The sequence below is a fragment of the Hemiscyllium ocellatum genome, chromosome 29 (assembly GCF_020745735.1).
Source record: "Hemiscyllium ocellatum isolate sHemOce1 chromosome 29, sHemOce1.pat.X.cur, whole genome shotgun sequence".
Taxonomy (NCBI): Eukaryota; Metazoa; Chordata; class Chondrichthyes; order Orectolobiformes; family Hemiscylliidae; genus Hemiscyllium; species Hemiscyllium ocellatum.
The window spans coordinates 56421527-56445640 of NC_083429.1; the positions used below are offsets into that span (position 1 = coordinate 56421527).

At 42.9% G+C, this 24114-nt stretch overlaps 1 protein-coding gene across 2 annotated transcripts in view; it reads left to right on the forward strand.

The window, feature by feature from the left end:
• Nucleotides 1–24114, forward strand: part of LOC132829722 (rho guanine nucleotide exchange factor 12-like) — a 134676-nt gene that overhangs the window by 5434 nt on the left and 105128 nt on the right. For both annotated transcript variants that reach the window (XM_060847093.1, XM_060847094.1), the window contains exon 2: nucleotides 20234–20257. In XM_060847093.1, coding sequence (XP_060703076.1) covers nucleotides 20234–20257 — 24 coding nt within the window. The remainder of the gene's footprint in view (nucleotides 1–20233; nucleotides 20258–24114) is intronic.

The window sequence follows — 24114 nt, forward strand, 5'->3', positions numbered from 1 at the left end:
GAACAGTGTAACCCGAGCGGTTTCCGGATGGGAAGTCATTGAGATTTATTTTGAGGTTGATGAACCCACAGTGCGAAACTGCGACACTGCAGTGTTCTCCATCACACAAAGGCAGCTCATCCTTTATACGCTGCTTTAGAATATAGCAGATAAGAAGAGGCTGATATCGCTTAACTTCCTTCACTTGGTTTGGTTTTGTTGCACTCCATCCTTACGTTGAAAGGTAAAGTGTTTTATTGAAAGCAGTTTAATTTGTTATGACGTAGGAAGTTGAGCAATGATCAGAGTTTCAACAAAACATGAACAGCTGTGAGTCTTGCTGCTGCCCCAAGCACTGATTCTCTACTGAACCAATTATAAACTCCAACTGTCGTAGTAGCCGATGACTAGATTAGATTGATTGATTACTTAATGTGGAAACAGGCCCTTTGGCCCAACAAGTCCACACTGACCCGCCGATGCGCAACCCACCCACACCCCTACATTTACCCCTTACCTAACACTACGGGCAATTTAGCACGGCCAATTCACCTGACCCGCACATCTTTGGACTGTGGGAGGAAACCGGAGCACCTGGAGGAAACCCACGCAGACACGGGGAGAATGTGCAAACTCCACACAGTCAGTCGCCTCAGTCAGGAATTGAACCCGGGTCTCAGGCGCTGTGAGGCAGCAGTGCTAACCACTGTGCTACCGTGCCGCCCAGAATGGCAGAATTATGGCCTTATGTTGGCCAGTGACTGCCAATCAATTTAATTCACCACTGTGTGGGCCTTTACCTTTGACCAAACTGCAGAGCATATCTTGGCAATCTACAACCCAGCTTATCTTTACCAAAACAGTTTGTGGCTCAGCTCCTACATTTTGCTCTTGACATCCAAAACTCTGTTTCCTAACATGCTCCAAGTCCATTCATCCATTACCATTGTGCTTGCTAAGCCCATGTTGGCTGCTGTCCTGCAACACTTCATAACAATTTTTTCTCATTTGTTCATAGAATGTTGGTGGCATTGGTTAGTCTGGCTCTTATTGTCCACCCTTAGATGCCCTGGAGGAGGTGATAGCTGCCTTCTTGAACTGCTGCACTCCTGTTACGGAGGGAATTCCAAGATTCTGATTCTGCGTCATTGAAGGACCAGGATCTATTTCCAAGTCAGAATTGGAGGGAAACTTGGTAATGTCCTCTTCATATGAAGAGGGCATTAAGGTGATAGTGATTGTCCATTAAGATGATAGTGATTGAGTATTTGGAAGGTGCTGTTAGAGTGTCTTGGTGAATTATTGTAGTTCATCTTTATATGTGATATACACTGCCACCAATACTTGTCGGTGATGCAGAAAGTGAATGTTAAAGGTGATTGATGGGGTTCCAGTCAGTTGGGTGTTTTGTTTTGGCCAGCACTGAGTTTCTTGAATGTTGTTGGAGTTGTACCTGAAGCCCCATTCAATCCCTCGAGCTTCCTCTGTCATTCGACAAGAGCCTGGCTACTATGATTGTGACCTTAATTCCTATCTGCATCCCTTCACTCTCAACTCCCTTATCATTTAAACTTTGATTTTTAAAATTCTCATATTTTCGGAGCCTGAAAATATCTCTGAAGTTCTTCCCTCCTGCCATCCTGGGACATCTCGGCAAACTTCTAATTCTGACAGTTGAAGAGTGATTTTAATTATTCTGCCTTTCGGGGCCCAAACACTGTTCTGGAATTCTATCCCTAAACCTCTAAATATATTTTTCCTTCTTTAAGACACTCTAAAACTTTGACATTATTTTGATAATGCTTCTGTGAGTGGTCTGGGGATGCCTTTGATCAGGGCAAAGGGAGCTGTATAAGTGTACGATGGTAAGCAGCATGTTGCCTGGAAAATGTTCTTTTCTACTTGGCAATGAGCTGGTTGGAAGTCTAGATGCTGACTCACTGGTTGCTCAGTCAGTTAGAAAGTCTGTATTGATTCTTCCAGCAAGATGTAGTCCTAGCCACACCCAGTCGTGTATCTTGGCAGTTTGGTGTGTATTTGTTTACGAGGCTCGTTCTGCGGCCTGTGTTGAGTTTGTGTTGTTGAGACATCGAGAGCGGATATTGAGACAAAGAGGTCTGAGTTTGGAAATATTGATGGTGCTGGCAGCAAAAATTCCTCTTCCTGCTGCTGTGCCTTTAATTGCTACTGAATATTGTCAAACACTTGCTGTGTTTCAAAACTACAATTGAGTCTGTGGAGTAGATGGGATTCCGTCCGCCTGTTAATTATTGTGAAGAGCTGCTGACTTGCACTCTGGGTGTGGACTCATTCTGCCTGCATCAGTATTCTATAAATAGGTGTGTGGGCCGACGCAGAGACAGGCTGTGTAATTACTGCTCCCGTTCCCAATGTGCTGGCCTCTCATTACAGGCATGTACACCCTTTCATTGCTGCTGGTTTAATGGCTCCAGAAATCCAGTCTACACAACATCCTCCTGCTGAACCTGTGTAACTTCCTGATTGCTGCAGGTTTGCTGCATGTTGGCAGATTTGTTCCTCCTTCCTGGAGTTCTGGCACTTGCAAACAACGTGACATCATCTTACACAATTTTCTATAAACTTTGAATATTGCAAAGTAAAATTGGATGATTGTCAGACCCCAAACAGCAGGTTATGTCAGGCCTTAATTATGGTAAGATTATTGTTGACTGCAGAGGATTTGAGTTTAGTGCCTCAAGAGGATGGGAGATATCGACTCTGAAATCTATCTTGTCTCACGATACAACCGAGAGCAGGTACAGCACAAGGTTAGATAGAACAAAGCACCTTCTACCTTTTTAAACAGAAAGTAAAGATAACTCTACTATTTGAAACAAGTAAAACTGTCTTGACACTGTTCATTTCAAACTCATAGGGCATGTGAGATTAGTTTAAATACAGCTTGTTGCTGTCTCTACTCTTTTAAACTGATAATAAATTTGCTTCTACTTTTTCAAGCAGAAAGTAATGTTGGCTACACACTGTCCCCATCAGTCTCAGGATAGGGACAGCACAGAGTTAAAGGCAGAGTAATTTCTGTGCTTTTAATCTAAAAGTAAAGCTTCGTCTACACCGTCTGCATCCCACAGCCCAGGACAGGTACAGCACAGGGTTAGTTTTACATTTATTTTTGTATTTTTTTAACATAATGGCCATGTGACCTGTCTGGTGAAGTTATACAATTAATCCATCAATGACCGTGCCAGAGAGCGAGTGCATATGAGTCATAAGCTCTGTTTACCATGAAATAATTCTTAGAACTGGCAAAGCAAAGGTGAAAATGGGACTTTTAACCTGTGCACGTGTGATGGACTGAAACTCAAGTCCCGGAATGAAATAAGTCTTTTCACTTTGCACACTGCAACATCGTATCAACTTCCTGTTGGGCTTTCCTGATGACATTTGAAGCTGCTGAGCTAAGTCTACATCAAACCTATCCTTGTGTCACAATCAGACAAAAAGGCTGCTTGGCCCATTTTGTCTTTCGTGGCTTTCTGAAAGAGCAATTAACCAAGGACCACTCCCTCAACATCTTCCCAAAATTGTGCCTGTTTGTCTATTTCAGAATACAATCTTTTTGAAAGCCTTGAATCAGCTTCTCCCACACATTCAAGTGGAGAATCCAGGTCGCAAACACTCATTGCGTGAGAGATTTTTTTTCTTTTGTGAGAGTGTGAACCGATGCCATTAATGAAAGAAGCAACATTGGACTGAAAACAGCAGTGCTTGCATTGAGTTATCATTCTGGGATTGCTTTCCAAACCCCTCCTGTGTATTCACCCACATGGTGTGCGCACACAATCACTGACCCCATACACACCACCTTTACAGAGACAATCAGCAATCCTACTCCAGTGTTCAACAATAACTCAGTGCAGTGAAGTTGGTGAGGAACGTCTGCACATTGTTGCTTGGTGTCTGTTAACACAGTCTGTTAGTGAAAACGTGAGGACTGCAGATGTTGGAGATCAGTGTCAGAAAGAATGGTGCTGAAAAAGCACAGCCAGTCAGACAGCATCTGAGAAGCAAGAGAGTCGGCATTTCGAGTATAAGCTCTTCATCAGTCATTCCCGATGAAGAGCTTATGCTCAAAATGTTGACTCTCCCGCTCCATGTGTGCTGTCTGACTGGCTGTACTTTTCCAGCACCACACTTTTTTTGACACAGTCTATTGGTGTGCAACTTTCTTGCTGTGAGTCAAGTCTTACTACAGGAACTGGCTGATGTTCCAGTTCTGGGACAAATGCAAGGTTAGAAACCAGGTTTATTGAAGAGAATGACCTATTGGTCAGTAAACAGGCCTGTTGTTTTACTGGAGCTGAGATAGTCACGAGACACACAAACCTGAAGATGGCCCGAATGGGCATCAAACCCATGACCTTGGCATTATTAACACCATGCTCAAACCAACTGCGCTAACTGGCCAGGACATCATTCCTGATGGAGGGCTTATAACAGGAATGTCGACTCTTCTCCTCAGATGCTGCCTGACCTACTGTGCTTTTCCATTGTTGCACTTTTCGACTCTGATCTGCAGTCTTCACTTTCTCCTGAGATACTCGCACCAAAATGGCAACTATAACCATGAGCACCATTCGATTAGTGGCACCTCATGTTGTATGTCATCTGTAATTTTATTTTTAATTCGCTTGTGGGACATAGGTTTTGCTGACTGGCTAGCATTTATTGCCCATCCCTAGTTGCCCCTTGAGAAGGTAGTGGTGATCTGCTGTCTTGAACTTATGCCATCCACCTGCTGTAGGTTGACCCCCCAATGCTGTTATGGAGGGAATTCCAGGATTTTGACCCAGTGACGTAAATGGGTGGTGATATACTTCCAGATTGGGATGGTGAGTGACTTGGAGGGAAGTTGCAGGTGGTGATTTACCATGTGTCTGCTGATCTTGTTCTTCTAGATGGAAGTGGTTTTAGGTCTGGAAGGTGTTGTTGAAGGAACTTTGGTGAATTTCTGCAGTGCATCTTGTAGATAGTACACATTGCTGCTACTGAGCGTTGGCGGTGGAGGGAGTAGATGTTTGTGAATGTGGTGCTAGTCAAGCAAGCTGCTTTGTCCTGGATGGTGTCAAATTTCTTGAATGTTGTTGGAGCTGCTGTCATCCAGTTGGTGAATGTTCCATCAGACTTCTGACTTGTGCCTTGTAGATGATGGACAGGTTGAGGAGTTAGGAGGTGAGTTACTTGCCATAGTATTCTTAGCCTCTGACCTGCTCTGGTAGCCACTGTGTTTATGTAGCAAAACCAGTTGAGTTTCTAATCAATGGTAATCACCAGGGTGGTAATAGTGGGGAATTTCAGTGAGGGTAACGTCACTGAATGCCATAGGTTGGTGATTAGATTGACTCTTATTGGAGATGGTCATTGCCTGGCATTTGTGTGGCATGAATGTTGCTTACCACTTGTCAACCCAAGCCTGGATATTGTCTACATCTTGTTGTATTTGAACATGGCCTGCTTAATATCTGAGGAATCTTGAATGGCGCTGAATGTTATACAATCATTCGTGAACATCCCCACTTCTGATCGTATGATGGAGGGAAGGTCATTAATGAAGCAGCTGAAGATAATTGAGCCTAGGACATGACCCTACAGAGGTGTCATGGAGCTGAGATGATTAATCTCCAACAGCTGCAACCATTTTTCCATGTGTCAGGTATGATCCCAACATGTGGAGATTTGCCCCCTTTTTATTGATTGATTTCACTTTTGCTAAAGCTCCTTGATGCCACACTTGGTCCAATGCAGCCTTAGAATCCCTTCAGTGTGGAAAGAGGCCCTCAGCCCAATCAGTCCACACCAATCCTCTGAAGAGTAACCTACCCATTCCCATACAGCATTCCCTACCCTGTTATGCTATATTTTACCCCTGACTAATGTACCTAACCTACACTTCCCTGAACACGATGGACAATTCAGCTTGGCTATTTCATCGAACCTGCACATCTTTGGACTGTGGGAGGAAACCAGAGCACCCAGAGGAAACCCACGCAGAAAAGGGCTGCAAACTCCACACCGTCGCCTGAGGCTGGAATTGAACCCAGGTCCCTGATGCTGTGAGGCAGCAGTATTAACCACTGAGCCACTTCAAGAAGAACGGATACTCAAAACATACAGTGCGCAGATTCCTCAAGAACAAACCACGACAAGCAGACCAAACACAGCCAGAAACCCAAACCACCTTACCATACATCAAAGAAGTTTCAGAAATGACAGCCAGACTACTAAGACCCCTCGGAATCCTAGTAGCACACTAACCCACCAACACTCTCAAACAAAAACTACCAAACTTAAAAGACCCAGTACAACCCATGGACAAAACCAACGTCCTCTACAAAATTCCATGCAAGGACTGCCACAAACACTACATAGGATAAACAGGAAGAAAGGTAGCCACCAAGATACACGAACACCAGCTAGCCACAAAAAGACACGATCCTGTCTCCCTTGTAGCCCTACACCTGGATGAAAAAAACCACCATTTCGACTAGGACAACACATCTATCCTGGGACAGGCTAAGCAAAGACATACCAGAGAATTCCTAGAGGCGTGGAACTCCAACCACAACGCCATAAACAAACACAGATCTAGATACCATCTATCAACCCCTCAAAAAACAAACAGGAAATGACATCACCACAAACCTCAGGAACCCCATCCAGGAGAAAGATATAAAAAGAAAGCAGGAGACAACAGCTTCGCTTCACTCGGAAGTCGCCACTGATGATGTTACCTAGCCAGGTAATGAAACGTCTGGATGTCAAACCTACAGCTCAGCGAGCAAGCCTACACCCTAAACCTCAACCTGAGCTACAAACCTTGCAAAAAACTGAGCCACTGTGCTGCTTGATGTCAAGGGTTGTCACTCTTACCACACCCCTTGAATTCCGTTCTTTTGTTCTTGTTTGACTGAGGTCAGGAGCTGAGTGGCCTTGGCAGAACCCAAACTCGACATCGCAGAGCAGATTATTTCTAAGCAGATGTTGTATGATAGCACCTCCATTACCTTACTGGTGGTGGGTCAGTAATTGGGAGAGTTGGATTTGTCCTTTTTGTGTGCAGGACATAGTTGGGCAATTTCCAACATTGTTGGATGGATGCCAGTTTTGTAACTGTACTGGATGAGCTTGGCTAGGGAGCAGCAAGTTTTGGAGCACACATCATCCGTATTATTGCTGGAACTTTGTCAGGGCCTGTAGACTTTGCAATATCCAGTGCTTCCAACCATCTCTTGATATCACGTGGAGTGAATCAAATTGGCTGAACACTAGTATCTGTGATTCTGGGGACGCTGGAGGAAGCTGAGATGGATCACTCACTCGGCACTTGTGGCTGAAGATTGTTATGAATGATTCCTATTGTTTGCACTGATATTCTGGACTCTTCCGTCATTGAGGATGTGAATATTTGTGGAGGCTCCTTCAGTGAGTTGTTTAATTGTTCCTATTCTCCACAACCAGCTGACCTGTAGGATCATTTCGATCTATCACTTGCTGCTCGTGCTGTTTAGCATGCAAGTAGCCCTGTTTGGTGACCTCACCAAGTTAACACTTTTTTTAGGTATGCTTGGTGCTGTTTGTGGCATGTCCTTCTGCACTTTCCATTTAATCAAGGATCATCCTCTGGCTTGATGGTAATGGTTGAGTGAGGACTGTGCCAGGCCATGAGACTGCCATCAGTTTGTTCTGGAGTGCAATCCTGCTGCTGGTGGCCTCCAGCACCTGGTTGTCCAGTCTTCAGTTGCTGCATCTATTTGAAGATTGTCCCACTTGGCACAATATGATGGAGGTTATTCTCAATGTGAAGATGGGCTTTCATCTGCACAAGAACTGTGCGGTGGTCACTCTTACTGATACTGTCATGGACAGATGCATTTGCATCTGATTGGAGAGAATGTATGATTAGGCCTATAGTCTCAGGAATTTAGAAGAATGAGGGGAGATCAAATTGAGATATTCAAGATGACAAAAGGTGTGGTAAAATAGACCGGATGTTTCCTCTTGTGGGTATTCTAGGATGAGAGGTCATAGTCTTAAAATACTGGGCAACAAATTTAAAACCAAGTTGAGGAGACACTACTCCTCCCAAAGCTTTGTGAATCAGAGAAATTTGTTACTCCAGAGTGTGGTGATGCTGGGACAGTGAGTAAATTTTAAAGAGAAGTTAGACAGATTTTTAATTGATAATGGGTTGAAGAGATATGGAGAAAAGGCAAGAAAATGAGGGTGAGGACCATATCAACCATGATCAAATAACAGAGCAGACTCGATGGGTCAAATGGCCTAATTCTGCTCCTATAACTTATGGTATGGTGAAGAGCAGGAACAGTTTCCAGAACTTTCTGACCAGCAGTTTTGTGGTCTCAGGCATTTGGACAATGAGTGGCTTCTGCTGAGGTTGGGGTGTGATGCAATAACAATTGTCATCTTTCCAACAACTTGGCTTATAGTTAGGTGGAACTCCAGTTAATGGTAGGCCTGCAACATTCTAGTGAAACAAAGCCATTCACACCATATTCATTATCACATAATTCTGCATCTTTGAGTGTTTGATGTCACTGGAATCTACTGCTTTAATTTTTTTCCATTCCTGATTTAAGGATAAGCGGGTCATTTTCAGGATGGTAAGCTATAACTAATGGAGTATCACAGGGATCTGTGCTGGTATCTCAATTTATTTATCAATGATTTGGATGGGAGGATGACCGTACAGTTGCTGAATTTTCCGATGACATCAGATAGCTTGGAAATTAAGTTGTCAAGAGAAGCTAGTGAGTCTGCAAAGTGACATGGATATGATACGTGAGTGGACAAAACTTTGGCAAATATAGTATTTTATGGCAAGATGGATTTGCTTGCTTTAGTGGGAAGAATAGAAAAACTTCATATTATTTGAATGGAGAGAAATGTAGAACCCAGTAGTACAGAAGAATCTGGATATTGTAGTGCATAAATCATAAGAAGTTACTATGCAAGTGATTAGGAAAGCAAATCGATTGAGTGTTTATTGCCAGGGAATGAAATATAAAAGTAGGGAAGTTTTACTGCAGCAATAGAGGGCCTTGGGGAGGGTTTATCTGATGTATTAAGTACAGTTTGATTTCCTTATTGGGAAAAAAGGTTTAATTGCTCTAGAAGCAATTAAGAGTAAGTTCGCTTCCCTCCCTGGGATTGAGGGGGTTAACTTATGAGGAAAGTTTGAACAGGTCGAGCCTGTACCCATTGGAGAGTAGTATTCTGATTGAAACACAAAAAATTTTGAGAGGACTGCATGGGGTGAATATTGGGGGTATGTCTCATCTAGTACTCCTCTTCCCACTAGAGGACATAGTTCAAGATTAGGAAGACTCCCATTTTAGAGTGAGGAATTGTCTTTCCCAGAGAGCAGTGGATCTGGGTCTTTAAATGTATTCAAGCTGAGTAAAAGATTTTTAATAGATGAGGGAATTGAGGATAAGGGGTACAAATAAGAAGGTGGAGCTGAGGCTACAGTCAGATCAGCCTTGATTTATTGAATTATGGAGTAGGCTGAGAGGGTCAAATGATTACTTCTGCTTCTGTGTTCTTACAAATTCAGGGCCTTCTCAAGTTCCTTGGACCCTGAATGAGACCAGCAGGAGATGTGTGTGAAGCTGACTAGCACTGAATATGTTACCTAGCTTGAGTCAGCGAGGACCAAGGATTGTAGGGGTGGGTGGGAATGCGTTCTTTAGTGGGGAAGCAGATCTCAGGCCAGAAGTTGTAGAGAGGGGCCAGTCATGGGAAGGAAGAATCTGGTGGCTGAAGACACAGGATGAGTTGGATAGCTCACCCTTGTTGCTGTTACTGAATGAGGACATCTGTAAAGAAAGAGGGAAAGATTTGCATTTATTTTTGTGCCTCTTGTGGTCTTTGGAAATCCCAATGCTGTTCTGAACCAGAGAGATGCAATGTAGGGAAAATAAATGATTGCTTTATCATGTGTGGGATCTTGCTGTGTGCAATCTGATAATGAGCTGGGTGTCTTCTTTTTAGTAACATTGGTTGAGGGATAAATACTCTGTGAAACTGTAGGGGTGTGGGGGCAACAGGGGAGAGAGTGAAAGTTCAGAAGTTGAATAGCCTTTGGGTTCTTGCAAAATGTCATTCAAAGTGAAAGTGAGCAACAACAGAAACTTGTGTGAGCTAGCTGTTCTTGTAAATAATTGTGCATTTGCTAACAGTACCTGAGGAGGGACACTGAGTAGCTATGCACTGAATCCCCAGTATTTGAGGGAGGGACGTTGTAAAAATAAGTACCTGATTAAATGAATAGTTGAACTTTGTAGTTTGTTTCTGAGACAGAGCTACAGACAGGCAGTTTGTATGCTGGTAATCTCCCATCCCAGTGAGGGCAATCCTGGGAAAAAGAGGGAGAAACATCAGGCATTTCCGTCAACCCTGTCAACTCACTTTCTAACTCGGGCCTTTTGTTTAATGAGCTGATATTCAAATTGTCTTTGACTTTGTTAAAGCTGCTCCGTTATTTCAAAACCTTTCCTCCAGTTGATGGCTAGCTGGCAGGCTGAGCAGAAACTGATTATAAATCCAAGGTTCGCTGTTGCTTAAAACTGGTTGCTCATTATAGGAGTGGAGTTTGTGTGTGTGTGTGTTTTTTAAGACTTTGGATACCCAGTTTCAGCCACTTCACTTACATTGCTGGACATTTGGGGAATTGAGTGAGGCAGAAGGAACATTGTTGAGAACGGTCAATCCTGAGAAGCATTTGGACCACATCCATTGGAGTTTAGAAGAATTAGAGATGATCTTATTGAAGCTCACAAGATCCCAAGTGGACTTGGCAGGGCGGATACTGAAAGGATGTTTTTTTCTGGTGGGAGAGATGAGAACTGTGGGTCTGCCATTTAATGCGGGTGGAGATGAGTGTTGAGAGCCTATGGAACATACTTTTCTGGGGAGTAGAAGATGATCAACTTGGATAGATAAAGTAATCTATCGGTATAAGGGGCAAACAGGAAAGAAGAGTTAATGTCATAATCCGATCAGCACAGCAGCTCAGGCAGCATCTGAGGAGCAGGAGAACTTACGTTTCAGGCATAAGCCCTTCATTAGGAATGAGGCTTGTGGGTTGGGGCTGAGAGATATATGGGAGGTGGGTGGGGTGGGGGAGGAAGATAGTTGAGAACGCAATAGGTGGATGATAGGTCAAAGGGGGGAGTGATGGCGTTTCTCCTCCCAGGTGTTGAGTGGTTAGGGTTTGGCAGTCGAGGAGATCCAGGACCTGCAAAGGGTGGGGTGGGGGGGGGGTTGAAGTGTTCAGCCATGGGGTGGTGGGGTTGGTGGGTGCGGGTGTCCTAAAGATGTTCTCTGAAACAATCCGCAAGAAGGCGTCCTGTCTCCCCAATGTAGGGGAGACCACACCGGGTGCAATGGATGCAGTAGATGACATTGGTAGAGGTACAGGTAAATTTCTGACGGATGTGGAAGGATAAATGTGGATTTCAATAGCTCCCTCATTTACCCTCCCCCACGTTATCCCAGTCCCAAGCCTTCAACTCAGCACTGCGCTGCAGACCTGACCATCACTCTTTTTTCCCCCCCCCCGCCTCCCCAACCTACCATCTTCCCCCTCACCTTCATCCACCTATCACTTTCTCAGCTACGTTTTCCACTCCATTTATCTCTCAGCCCTAACTCACAAGCCCCCTTCCTGATGAAGAGGTTTATGCCTGAAATGTCGATTCTCCTGCTACACAGATGCTGCCTGACCTGCTGTGCTTTTCCAGCACCACACACTCCATTCTGACCTCCAGCACCTGCAGTCCAGACTTTTTCTCTATCATAATCAGATCAGCAATGATCTTACAGAATGGTGAATCACGCTCTTAGGGTTGCTACACCTGCTCCTAATCAGTATGTTCACAAGTGTGGTATGTGAAATTGTTTCCCTCAGTTGTACTGTTGCTGTCTTAACACTTGTGTCTTGGCCTATCGCAATCCATCTAATCATCCAGTGCTTAACACTTCTGTGTGGTTTTGGAACTTGCTGGTCTTTCTGACACTGAAACCACACGCTCATGCTACATTTACACACAGTCCACTGCCATTTTCTTTGTCTAAAGAGCTGTTGATTGCTGAGTGTGGCCAGTTTTTACAGTTGTTCAATTGGTTGGTGCTGACCTGAGGTCATTAAAGTGGGTTAGTTTACCCAAAGCTGGCATTCAGTTGTGAATCTACTTGTTGCTCTCCAGCAGAGCTGTGGCCAGTATTGGGGGTTTGTGCTCAATCACTAGTTGGTGCCTCTTATTAGAAATAGTTTCTTCTGTTTTTGGTCAATTCAGTATTTAGCCTCTGTTTTTCCATGAATATTGAGAATAAATATTTTGAAAGGGTAGTAGTTTTCTGAAGTGCTAGTAACTTGCTAGTTTGTTTAACTATCCACCTGGTAACTTTTGACTTCTTTGAGTCAAAACATACAGTGTAACAAAAAGTTTTATTATTACAGATGTTGACATACAAATCCTACAAAAGAGAAAGTTAAATGTTATGAAATGGATGCCATTATCATGAATGTCAATGTTTCACAATAACTATTGTACTGCAGCTTTAAAACTTTGTCCTTTAGGGAAGGAAACTGCCATCCTTACCTGGTCAGGCCTACATGTGCCTCCATACCCAAAACAATGTGGTTGACTCTTAACTGCCCTCTGAGCAGTAAATGCTGCCTAGCCAGCGATGCCCTCATCCCGTGAAAGACATGATTGAAATGTGTTTATTCAAGGAACAGCTACTGCATGTCCTTGATAAGGATGTACCTGTCAGGCAGGGAGGAAGTGGTCAAGTGAGGGAGCCGTGTTTTACGTAAAAAGTTGATTCTCTTGTCAAGAGGAAGAAGGCGGCTTAAGTTAGGATGTGACATGAAGGCTCAATTAAAGCACTTGAGAGTTACAAGTTAGCCAGGAAAGACCTAAAGAGAGAGCTAAGAAGAGCCAGGATGGGACATCAGAAGTCGTTGGCAGGTAGGGTCAAGGAAAACCCTAAAACCTTCTATAGTATATCAAGAATAAAAGAATGGCCCTAATCTTTCTCTAGTCAATCAAGGATGGTAGTGGAAAGTTGTGCATGGAGTCCAAGAAGATAGGGGAAGTGTTTAAATAAATATTTTTTGTCAGTATTCGCACTGGAAAACGACAAGATTGTCAAGCAGACTGCTGAAATAGAGGCTACTAGACTAGCCAGGATTTAGATCCACAATGAGGAGGTGTTAGCAATTCTGGAAAGTGTGAAAATAGAAAAGTCCCCTGGGCTGGATTCTCTGGGAAACTAGGGAGGAGATTGCAGAGCTTTTGGCTTTGATCTTTATGTTGTCATTGTCTACAGGAAAAGTGCCAGAAGACTGGGGGATAGTAAATGTTGCTCCCTTGTTCAAGAAGGGGATTAGAGACTACCCTGGTGTAAGACCAGAGAACCTTACTTTGTTGTGGTTCTGTTCGCCGAGCTGGGAATTTATGTTGCAGACGTTTCGTCCCCTGTCTAGGTGACATCCTCAGTGTTTGGGAGCCTCCTGTGAAGCACTTCTGTGATGTTTCCTCCGGCATTTATAGTGGTTTGAATCTGCCGCTTTCGGTTGTCAGTAGTGGGACAACACCACCATAATAAGACAAGCCAAACAGAGAACAGCCAGGGAATTCCTAGAGGCATGGCACTCATCCGCAGATTCAATCAATAAGCACATCGACCTGGACCCAATATACCGACCACTGCAACGGACAGCTGGAACTGACAACCGGAAGTGGCAGATTCAAACCACTACAAATGGCGAAGGAAAGATCACAGAAGTGCTTCACGGGAGGCTCCCAAGCACTGAGGATGTCACCTAGACAAGGGACGAAACGTCTGCAACACAAATTCCCAGCTCGGTGAACAGAACCACAACAACGAGCACCCGAGCTACAAATCTTCTCACAAACTTTGAACCTTCGGTTGTGGGTAAAGTGTTGGAAAAGGTTATGAGAGACAGGATTTATAATCATCTAGAAAGGAAAAATTGATTAGGGATAGTCAACACGGTTTTGTGAAGGATAGGTTGTGCCTTTCAAACATTATTGAGTTCTTTGAGAAGGTGATTAAACAGGTAGATGAGGGTAAAGTGGTTGATGTAGTATATGGATTTCAGTAAGGTGTTTGATAAGGTTCCCACAGTAGGCTATTGCACAAAATATGGAGGCGTGGGATTGAGGGTGATTTAGCGGTTTGGATCAGGAATTGGCTAGCTGAAAGAAGACAGGGTGGTGGTTGATGGGAAATATTCATCCTGGAGTTCACTTACTAGTGGTGTACCGCAAGGATCTGTTTTGGGGCCACTGCTGTTTGTCATTTTCATAAATGACCTGGATGAGGTTATAAAAGGATGGTTTAATAAATTTGCGGATGAACGAAGATTGGTGGAGTTGTGGCTAGTGCCAAAGGATGTTGCAAGTTAGAGGAACATAGGTAAGCTGCAGTGCTGGAGTTTAATGCAGAAAAGTGTGAGGTGATTCACTTTGGAAGGAGTAACAGAAATGCAGAGTACTAGGAAGATGGTAAGATTCTTGGTAGTGTAGATGAACAGAGAGATTTTGATGTACATAGATTCCTGAAAGTTGCCACCCAGGTTGATAGGGTTATTAAGAAGATATATGGTATTGGCTTTTATTGGTAGGGGGATTGAGGTTCAGACCCATGAGTTCATGTTGCAGCTGTACAAAGCTCTGGTGCGGCCGCACTTGGAGTATTGTGTACAGTTCTGGTCACTGCATTGTAGGAAGGATGTGGAAGCTTTGGACAGGGTACAGAGGAGATTTACCAGGATGTTGCCTGGTATGGAAGGCCATCTGTACTACGCTGTAATGTTCTATGTTCTTAAGATTGAACAAAAACCCTTTTTGCTAATTCTTGAACATTGGTAGATCTGTGCAAATCTCTGCTCAATCTGTTGAGAGTTATCTTGTCCTTCAAACTTGGTTGTACTTTGCTTTCAATTAACTTCTCGACATAAAAACAAATACACTGAGGGACAGAACAAATATCATGTAGTGCAGTGAAATGATCTCTCTTCTGAAAAACCACAGCTGCTCTGAGCTATGCTATTCCACCCATGCAGTCCTCTAATATGATTGAGGCGCAGTCTGATATAGTCCAGAATTCAAGAAGAATGGTCAAATAACAGTAATCCTGAGTAATCCTGACTTTGAATCCAGTTATTTGGTGAATGCTGCACATTCTGTTTGTCACAATGTAAGGTGGGCCGAGGGACAGTGTCAGGTGGCAGGTGCTCACCCTTAATTTTCTACTTCTGATGTATCTTTCTCTGTTTGATTCTCTCTGCCTCCCCACTCTATCTTTTCTCTTTCCTGTGTATTTCTATCTTCCCTCCATCCTGTGTAGCATTCTGAGGAGTATAGTCATCAGTTTCGGAGGGCACAGTTGAATTGATCTTAGAATTGCAGTCAGTGCTGTCTTGATTTCATCAGGGCAGGCTAAAAAAAAATTCTTGAGTTTTGAACCGATGAAGGATTTGATCAAGTAGAAAGTATTTGCTTTGGTTTTCACAACAATATGACGCATTTTGTAGAATTTAGAGTTAGGCTGGCCAGGAGGGCAATGAAAAATAATTCTTCCACACGAAGGGTAGTTTGTATCCTAAAATGATGGGCTGATTTGGATCAGCTGTTAACCTCAGAGCTGAGATTGACAGATATTTATGGGTAACATATGAAGCAGGAGCAGAAGTAGATAATTTTTCCCTTCGAACCTGCTCTGTTTGTTTCAAACTACGTGCTCTTTGCTACTTAATTTAACCCTTGATTTTCCCTGCCTAACAAAAATCCTTCCATCTTTGTCTTATAAATATCATGGCTTCATCTCCACTACCTTCTGAGGCAGAGAGTTCTAAAGTCTCTCAACCTTCACCTCTGTCCTGAAAATTCAAACCACAGTTTCTAAACAGTTCACCACTATTCTGTATAACTGATATTGTGGTGCAGACTAGCCATGATATGTCCCTACCCTACTTTCTGTTCCTGAGTTTGAATTTACCTTCTTTACTCCTTGTGGATGGCACGGTAGCACAGTGGTTAGCACTGCTGCCTCACAGCGCCAGAGACCCGGGTTCAATTCCCACCTCAGGCAACTGTCTGTGTGGAGTTTGCACATTCTCCCCGTGTCTGCGTGGGTTTCCTCCGGGTGCACTGGTTTTCTCCCACAGTCCAAAAATGTGTAGGTTAGGTGAATTGGCCATGCTAAATTGCCCCTAGTGTTAAATAAGGGGTAAATGTAGGGGAGTAAGTCTGTGTGGGTTGCACTTCGGAGGATTGGTGTGGACTTATTGGGTCGAAGGGCCTGTTTCCACACTGGTAAGTATTCTAATCTAATCTTCTCTCTCCTTCTCTCTGTCCTCTTTCTGCACGTATCCCCACTTTGTTGGCCTGTTTGCATTTTCTGTTGGTCTTCCACATACCCTGTCTGTGTAAATATTTCTGTGATTCACATAATCAAGTCATGTCATTTTTGCTCCAGTACTTGTGCTGTCTCTATCCCTTTTGCACTCACATACATTCTCCCTCTTGCTTGCTGTTGTTGCATCCAAGGCTTGATGGGTGTATTGCTGCTCTATTCCTGTTACTCTACAGGTCACAACTCAACATAAGAATAATTTTCCCAATTATGCGATGACCAGTTAAATGTCTTATCTGATACTGAGTTTGAACAAAAAGATCTATCAATCAGATTTATTAATAAATGCATTTATTGGTTATTATTGAAGCAAAACTTGATAACTCATCGCATTTTCTTTGAATGTCACACACATTAGTGACATAGAGTTATAAATACTTACCCTTCTAAATAATACCACAACACACTTTTGTTTCTTTAGCAAAATTGAAACCAAATGGATTGGGTGACCGAAAATAAAAGCGCTGTGACTAATGGGGGCAAAAGGTTAATGTGCAGAAATACCTCAGCTCTCTCACTCTCTGGTGTTCTAGCTTGTGTGGTCAAGTCACTAATCGTACACAATTGTCTCTGTAGTCTTGCCAGACATAGCTTGCTCAGGAGATATTGAGAAGTTTCTACAATCCTGTACCAAATATGTTTCACAGAGTTCAGTAAGAGAGTGTTATTTTCAGAAATGGGAGATCAATTGGGCAACCTTTTCTTGTAGGCTTCTTGTCCTCCATGAAAGACCAGATGAAACTCTCCAAGCCTATCTGTGTTCAAAAACAGCTCCAACAGGGGTCGATATTAGACTGCTTAACCAGTCATGTGATTTTTGAGAGAGCTTTTAAAAAAAACTCATGTCTGCAGTGACCTGTCGATAATCTTTCTAAAATAATTCACACTAGATATTTCCACAAAACATGAAATACATTCATTCTCAAAAATCCATCAAAACTAGGTTCTTCAAAAATTTTTAAATATGAAGGGTGATTAAAAACAAAACCGTGGAGGCTGGAAATATGAAACAGAAACAGTATGCTCAGAGAAACTCAGCAGGTCTGTCAGCATCTTGTGCAAAAAAAAGTTAATGTTTTGAGTCTGACCCTTTGTCAGACCTGCGTTCTCTGAACTGTAGAGCAAGTTCTCACAGGGAGTCACTGGACTCAAAACATTTAACTCTGTTTATCTCTCAACACATGCTGCCAGACCTACTGAGTTTCTCCAGCATTATGCTTTTGTTTCAAGTATGAAGAATCGTTCTAATGTTGCCCAACAACAGTTCTGAGAAAAGTGGAATGCATTAGCTTCTAATTCTTGTTACAGAAACTGAGAATGCAGGATTATGAGCATAAGTCTTTAACTCCTCCAGCTCCCAACTTTCTTTCTTCACCTTCCTCTCTTCATTCCATTGGTCATCCCCCTGCCTGGTCTCCGTCCTCTCAAGATTCAGTATGACCTCTCTCTTTTCCCCATCAATTTTATCTTTTAAATTTGTATCTACAGTATCTTGCTTCTAGTTCCTGATATTTCAAGCTACATTGTTTTGGAGGGGGTTTGTTGATGCGCAACTTTACTGATTTTATTTCCCCTGCAGTTGTTGCATTATAAAATAACCAAATAGGTATTTGTGGCATTGGACAGTGTAGTCTCGTGCTAGTAACCATGCAAGTTGGTTTTTAAATTCTGGTAGTGGAGGGAGGGGGTTCTCTGGAATCTTGACTCAGCATTACCCCTTTATAAGATTGTATTAGAGAGTTCTGAGAGTGATTGGTCAGGAGGGCTGTGATGTGATCAGCACAGCCTCCTGTATCATCATCCATCAATAAGACAGAGTGTGAGCACAGGGAACGGAGCTGCAATGGGCTGCTTTTGAATTGTTCTGGATCCAGGCTGTGAAAACCTCTGACTCGGTCTGCATCAGCTGAAGGATGTTAGGATGGGAATTGTTTGATTTGATAAATGATCAGGTAAACAGTGCAGATTCACTTGTTTTTTCTGAAATGTCAACAGGAAATGTCCATATGCTTCAGTCAGTGACTGCTATTTAATTGTTTGTCTGAAATGGATTCATTAATGACTTGTTTAGAAATTTCTTGACCCTTTCATGCAATGACCCTCAGCACCAGCCTGCCTGGGTCAATGTAGCCCTGTAGTAGATCTTAGTGAATTGTCTTCCCAGCCTCTGGCTGAGTCAATTTTACTGCAGAGTCACAGTGAGAAATGACCTGATCTGTTTGTGCCCAGATAGCTGTGTCTTTGCGCAAACTACTGTAGGGATTGACTCTGCCTATCAATCTGACAACAATCCTTTAGTCTTGGGCTGAATTTTATCAGGCATTCTCTTCGCTGAATGTTACTACTTCAAAATGCTGGGATAATCTTCCAGGAGAGATTGTTAGAAATGCCTCATTCCAGATTGTGGATCCATTTCCTGTCTGTTTGTTTGAAAAGCGCAGCAACCTAGAGGAGCGATTGTAAACTTTCAACATTGGTAAACAACATTGAGAATTATGGTTTTGTTTCTGAAGAACATTGGGCTGTGGGGCTGGTTTGTGCAGCATGAGGTCTAGTCACATTTATCATAGTGTTTATAGATTCTTGCCTACACCTTTGATACCAGACCACTTCTGAATCCAGATCATTAGACACTGACTTCAAAGCAAGCTCTTTAATTGATTCTCACTAGAGTTTGGTTCCTGCGCGCACACACTGGCTCACACCGGGTTAGAATCCCATGCGTGTACTCTGTCTCTGTCTGTGTGTGCGGGGGGGTGTCTGTCTGTGTCTGTGTCTGTCTCTCTCTCTCTCTCTCTCTGTGTGTCTGTGTGTGTGTGTGTGTGTGTGTCTCTCTGTCTCTCGGTGTGTATGTCTATCTGTCTCTGTCTCCCTCGCACGCTCGCTCTCCCTCGCGCTCTCGCTCCCGTGCTCAGTCAGTAGAACCATTACTGGCTGGGCTGGTCAATTACTAGAGGATGTATCTGCTAGACTGATGGTGAGGGAGCCAGCAAAGGAAAACCTACTTGTTCTCAATCTGTCAATTGCAGATGTGTACATCTGTGACAGTATTGGTAGGAGTAACCATGGCACACTATTTGTGAAGACAAAGTCCCATCTTCACATTGAAGGTGTCCTCAACACCTTGTATGGCACTACCTGTATGTTAAATGGGAAAATCTTCAAAGAAATCTAGCAGTTGGTTGGGCATCTGTGAAGCGCTGAAGGCAATAAGCAACAGCAGAATCGTGCTTCATGCTATCTGCAACCTCATGGTCTGGCATATCCCCACTGTTACTAATTTCATTACGCCAGGCATTCAAACCTGATTCAATGGAGAGTGCAGAATTACGTGTCAACCTGGTGAAGCTACAACACAGGACTACTGGTGTGCCAAACAGCATTAGCAGCAAGTAACACATAGGGCTGTGCACTCCTGCCATATTATGTCATGAAAATTGGTTTTAAAATGCAGTCAGTTGTTGAAATCTGCAAAGTTCTGCCTCGTTGACTGGAAGCAGATTCATTAATCCCCCTTGAAAGGAAATTTCAATATGTACTTGAAAAAGAAAATGTTACAGGTTAATATGGAAAATGCAGGGTTATGGGATGAATTGCTAATTCTTTGAAAGGCCAAGCAGATGGGGGAGAACCTACAGGGTAGTCTCTTGTGCTGTCTTGTATGTTCATTGCTAAATGGAGTTGAGTGAATTGCTGCATGGTCAATGCAGGCTTGTGTAACCTGAGCTGCTTTCTTTCATTCCAGGTTTCCCATCAGAAGACTTCCCAGGTAAGACCTCTCAGTACAATGGGTGAACATGAGGAGATGGCTTGGCATGTCAAGGAACCAGTTGGGGACTTAAAAATGTCAGTCTAATTAGATTTTCTGTCCAGGCACCTTCCCAGACCACCTAGCATCCAGTGCAAATCATTTGGCCACATTAACAATGTCTTCCTTTTTTTTTTGTTTTTGGAGAAGGTGAACGAGAAATTCATTGACGTAACCTCAGAGAAGATGTTTTGTTTGAGAAGACTGCAGAGAAACTAGGACTTTTAAAGAGGTTAAAGAAATATTTAAGTGACTTGGGTGTTCTGTTTTGAGTAGTTTAAATGAGATTGAATTATTTTTTCTGTTTTATGTTGTAGTTAATGGCATTAGTGATGTTTTTGTCCTAGAAATGGAACTGCTTGGAGTGTGATGCTCTGTCAGTCTTAGTTTTTGCAGTTATTGAATACTGTAGCAATAGAATGAATGTAAACTGTCAGAAGTAAGATCAGACATTTACCATGTAGCCTGTTGAATTTGTTCTGCCATTCGGTACAGTCGTGGCTGATCTGCAACCATGGATCGATTTTTCTAACCCATTTCTGCACCTTTTCAATTTCCTTGGAGATCAAAATCTTTCTGTCTGAACCATAAGTAGTTTCAACAATGGATCACTTACAGTCCTCTAGGCTCGAAGATTCCAAAGATTCACAACCTTTTTTATTTGAAGAAATTTCTCCTTATCAGATTCCTAAATGATCAGTTGCTTGTCCTGAGACTGTCCCCTGTGTTCTACATTCACCAGTTAGGGGGAGTGACTTCTAAATATCATCTCTGTTAAACTCATTAAGAACTTTGAATATTTCAATGAAATTGTCTCTTGTTTTCCTAAATTCAAGAAAATATTGATCCAGTTTAATCAGCCTTTCATTGTTGCTCCCTGGGAGGAATGCCTTGTGCGATCTAATGAATCTTTCCTCTGCTGCCTCCACATCAAAGTGAGATTGACCAAAGTTCTGAAGCTTTTGAGAAATGCAGAAGAGCTTGGGTAGGGACTATTCATCTTCTGCCTCAGCATTCTTTTAGGTTATGGTTGATATATGATCCAACAAAAATCTAAGTCTCAGTCATCATAGCTCCAACTCTTCCCTTAGACTCCTGGCTTTTGTAGTTGGGAGTTCCAGATTTCCACTTCCCTTTTGTGTGAAGAAATGTTTTCCTTAACTGCCTCGCCGTAATTCTAAAGTTAGCCCTTTTATTCTCGACTACCGCATCAAAGGAAACTCTTTTTCTCCATCTTTCCAATTGGATATTTAATTATGTCTAAAACCTTGATTTTGTAACCTGTAATGTTCAACACTTTAGGAAGCAAACCTAGTCCATGGGACTTGTTCTCACAATCCTTTAAGTGATCGATGTTATTCCAGTGAATTTGTGCTGCATGCTCTTCAAGGCCATTGTATCCTTCCTGAGGTGTATTACTGAGAACAAAAGCCTGTTACTCCAGATTGGAATCTGATGAGAATATAATTACCCTTTTTAATTGTGGTCCCCTGTAAAACTAACATTTTCAAACTGTCCCCTCAAGGTGGGCTGGTCTAAAGGATCAAGTCTCGTGGATCCATAGTCATTTGGTAATTTGGGTACAAAATTGGCTTGGTTGTAGAAGACAGGGTAGTTGTGGAGGAGTGTTTTTCTGACGAGAGGTTTATGATCAGTTGTATTTCCACAGGAATCCGTGTTGGGACCTCTGTTTATAATAGTCATAGGGTCATAGAGATGTACAGCATGGAATCAGACCCTTCAGTCCAACCTGTCCATGCCGACCAGATATCCCAACCCAATCTAGCCCCACCTTCCAGCACCCGGCCCATATCCCTCCAAACCCTTCCCATTCATATATCCATCCAAATGCCTCTTAAATGTTGCAATTGTACCAGCCTCCACCACTTATTCTGATAGCTCATTCCACACAGATACCACCCTCTGTGTGGAAAAAGCTGCCCCGTAGATCTCTTTTATATCTCCCCTCTCACCCTAAACTTATGCCCTCTAGTTCTGGAATCTCCGACCCTAGGGAAAAGACTTTGCCTATTCTATCCATGACCCTCATAATTTTGTAAATCTCTAAGGTCACCCCTCAGCCTCCGACGCACCAGGGAAAACAGCCCTGCCTGTTCAGCCTCTCCCTATAGCTCAAATTCTCCAACCCTGGCAACAACATCCTTGTAAATCTTTTCTGAGCACTTTCAAGTTTCACAACATCTTTCTGATAGGAAGGAGACCAGAATTGCACACAATATTCCAACAGTGGCCTAACCAGTGTCCTATACAGCGCAACATGACCTCCCAACTCCTATACTAAATGCTCTAACCAATAAAGGAAAGCATACCAAATGCGTTCTTCACTATCCTATCTATCTGCAACTCCACTTTCAAGGAGCTATGAACCTGCACTCCAAGGTCTCTTTGTTCAGCAACATTCTCCAGGACCTTACCATTAAGTGTATAAGTCCTGCTAAGATTTGCTTTCCCAAAATGCAGCACCTCACATTTATCTGAATTAAACTTCATCTGCCACCCCTCAGCCCAGTGGCCCATCTGGTCAAGATCCTGTTATAATCTGAGGTAACCCTCTTCGTTGTCCACTACACCTCCAATTTTGGTGTCATCTGCAAACTTACTAACTGTACCTCTTATACTCTTATCCAAATCATTTATGTAAATGACAAAAAGTAGAGGACCCAGCACCGATCCTTGTGGCACTCCACTGGTTACAGGCCTCCAGTTTGAAAAACAACCCTCCACCACCACTCTGTCTTCTACCTTTTGAGTCAGCTCTGTATCCAAATGGCTAGTTCTTCCTGTATTTCGTGAGATCTAACCTTGCTCACCAGCCTCCCATGGGGAACCTTGTTGAACACCTTACTGAAGTCCATATAGATCACATCTACCGCTCTGCCCTCATCAAACTTCTTTGTTATTCCTTCAAAAAACTCAGTCAAGTTTGTGAGACACGATTTCCCACGCACAAAGCCGTATTGACTACCCCTAATCAGTCCTTGCCTTTCCAAATACATGCACATCCTGTCCCTCAGAATTCCCTCCAACAACTTGCCCACCACTGACATCAGGCTCATTGGTCTATGGTGCCCTGACTTGTCCTTACTGCCTTTTTTAAATAGTGGCACCATGTTAGCCAACCGCCAGTCTTCCGGCACCTCACCTGTGACTACTGATGATACAAATATCTCAGCTAGAGGCCCAGCAATTGCTTCTCTAGCTTCCCACAGAGTTCTAGGGTACATCTGATCAGGTCCTGGGGATTTATTCACTTTTCAAGACATCCAGCACTTCCTCCATATAATATGGACATTCTGCAAGATGTCGCCGTCTATTTCCCTACACTCTATATCTTCCATATCCTTTTCCACAGTAAATACTGATGCAAAATACTCATTTAATATCTTCCCTCATCTCCTGCGGCTCCACATAAAGGCAGCCTTGCTGATCTTTTGAGGGACCCTATTCTTTCCCTAGTTACCTTTTTGTCCTTTAATGTATTTGTAAAAACTCTTTGGATTCTCCTTAATTTTATTTGCCAAAACTATCTCATGTCTCCTTTTTTGCTTTCCTGATTTCCCTCGTAAGTATACTCCTACTTTCTTTATACTCTTCTAAGGATTCACTCGATCTATCCTGTCTATACCTTTACATATGCTTCCTTGTTTTTCTTAACCAAACCCTCAATTTCTTTAGTCATCCAGCATTCCCTATACCTACCAGCCTTCCCTTTCACCCTGACAGGAATATACTTTCTCCTGATTCTGGTTATCTCATTTCTGAAGGCTTCCCATTTTCCAGCTGTCTCTTTACCTGCG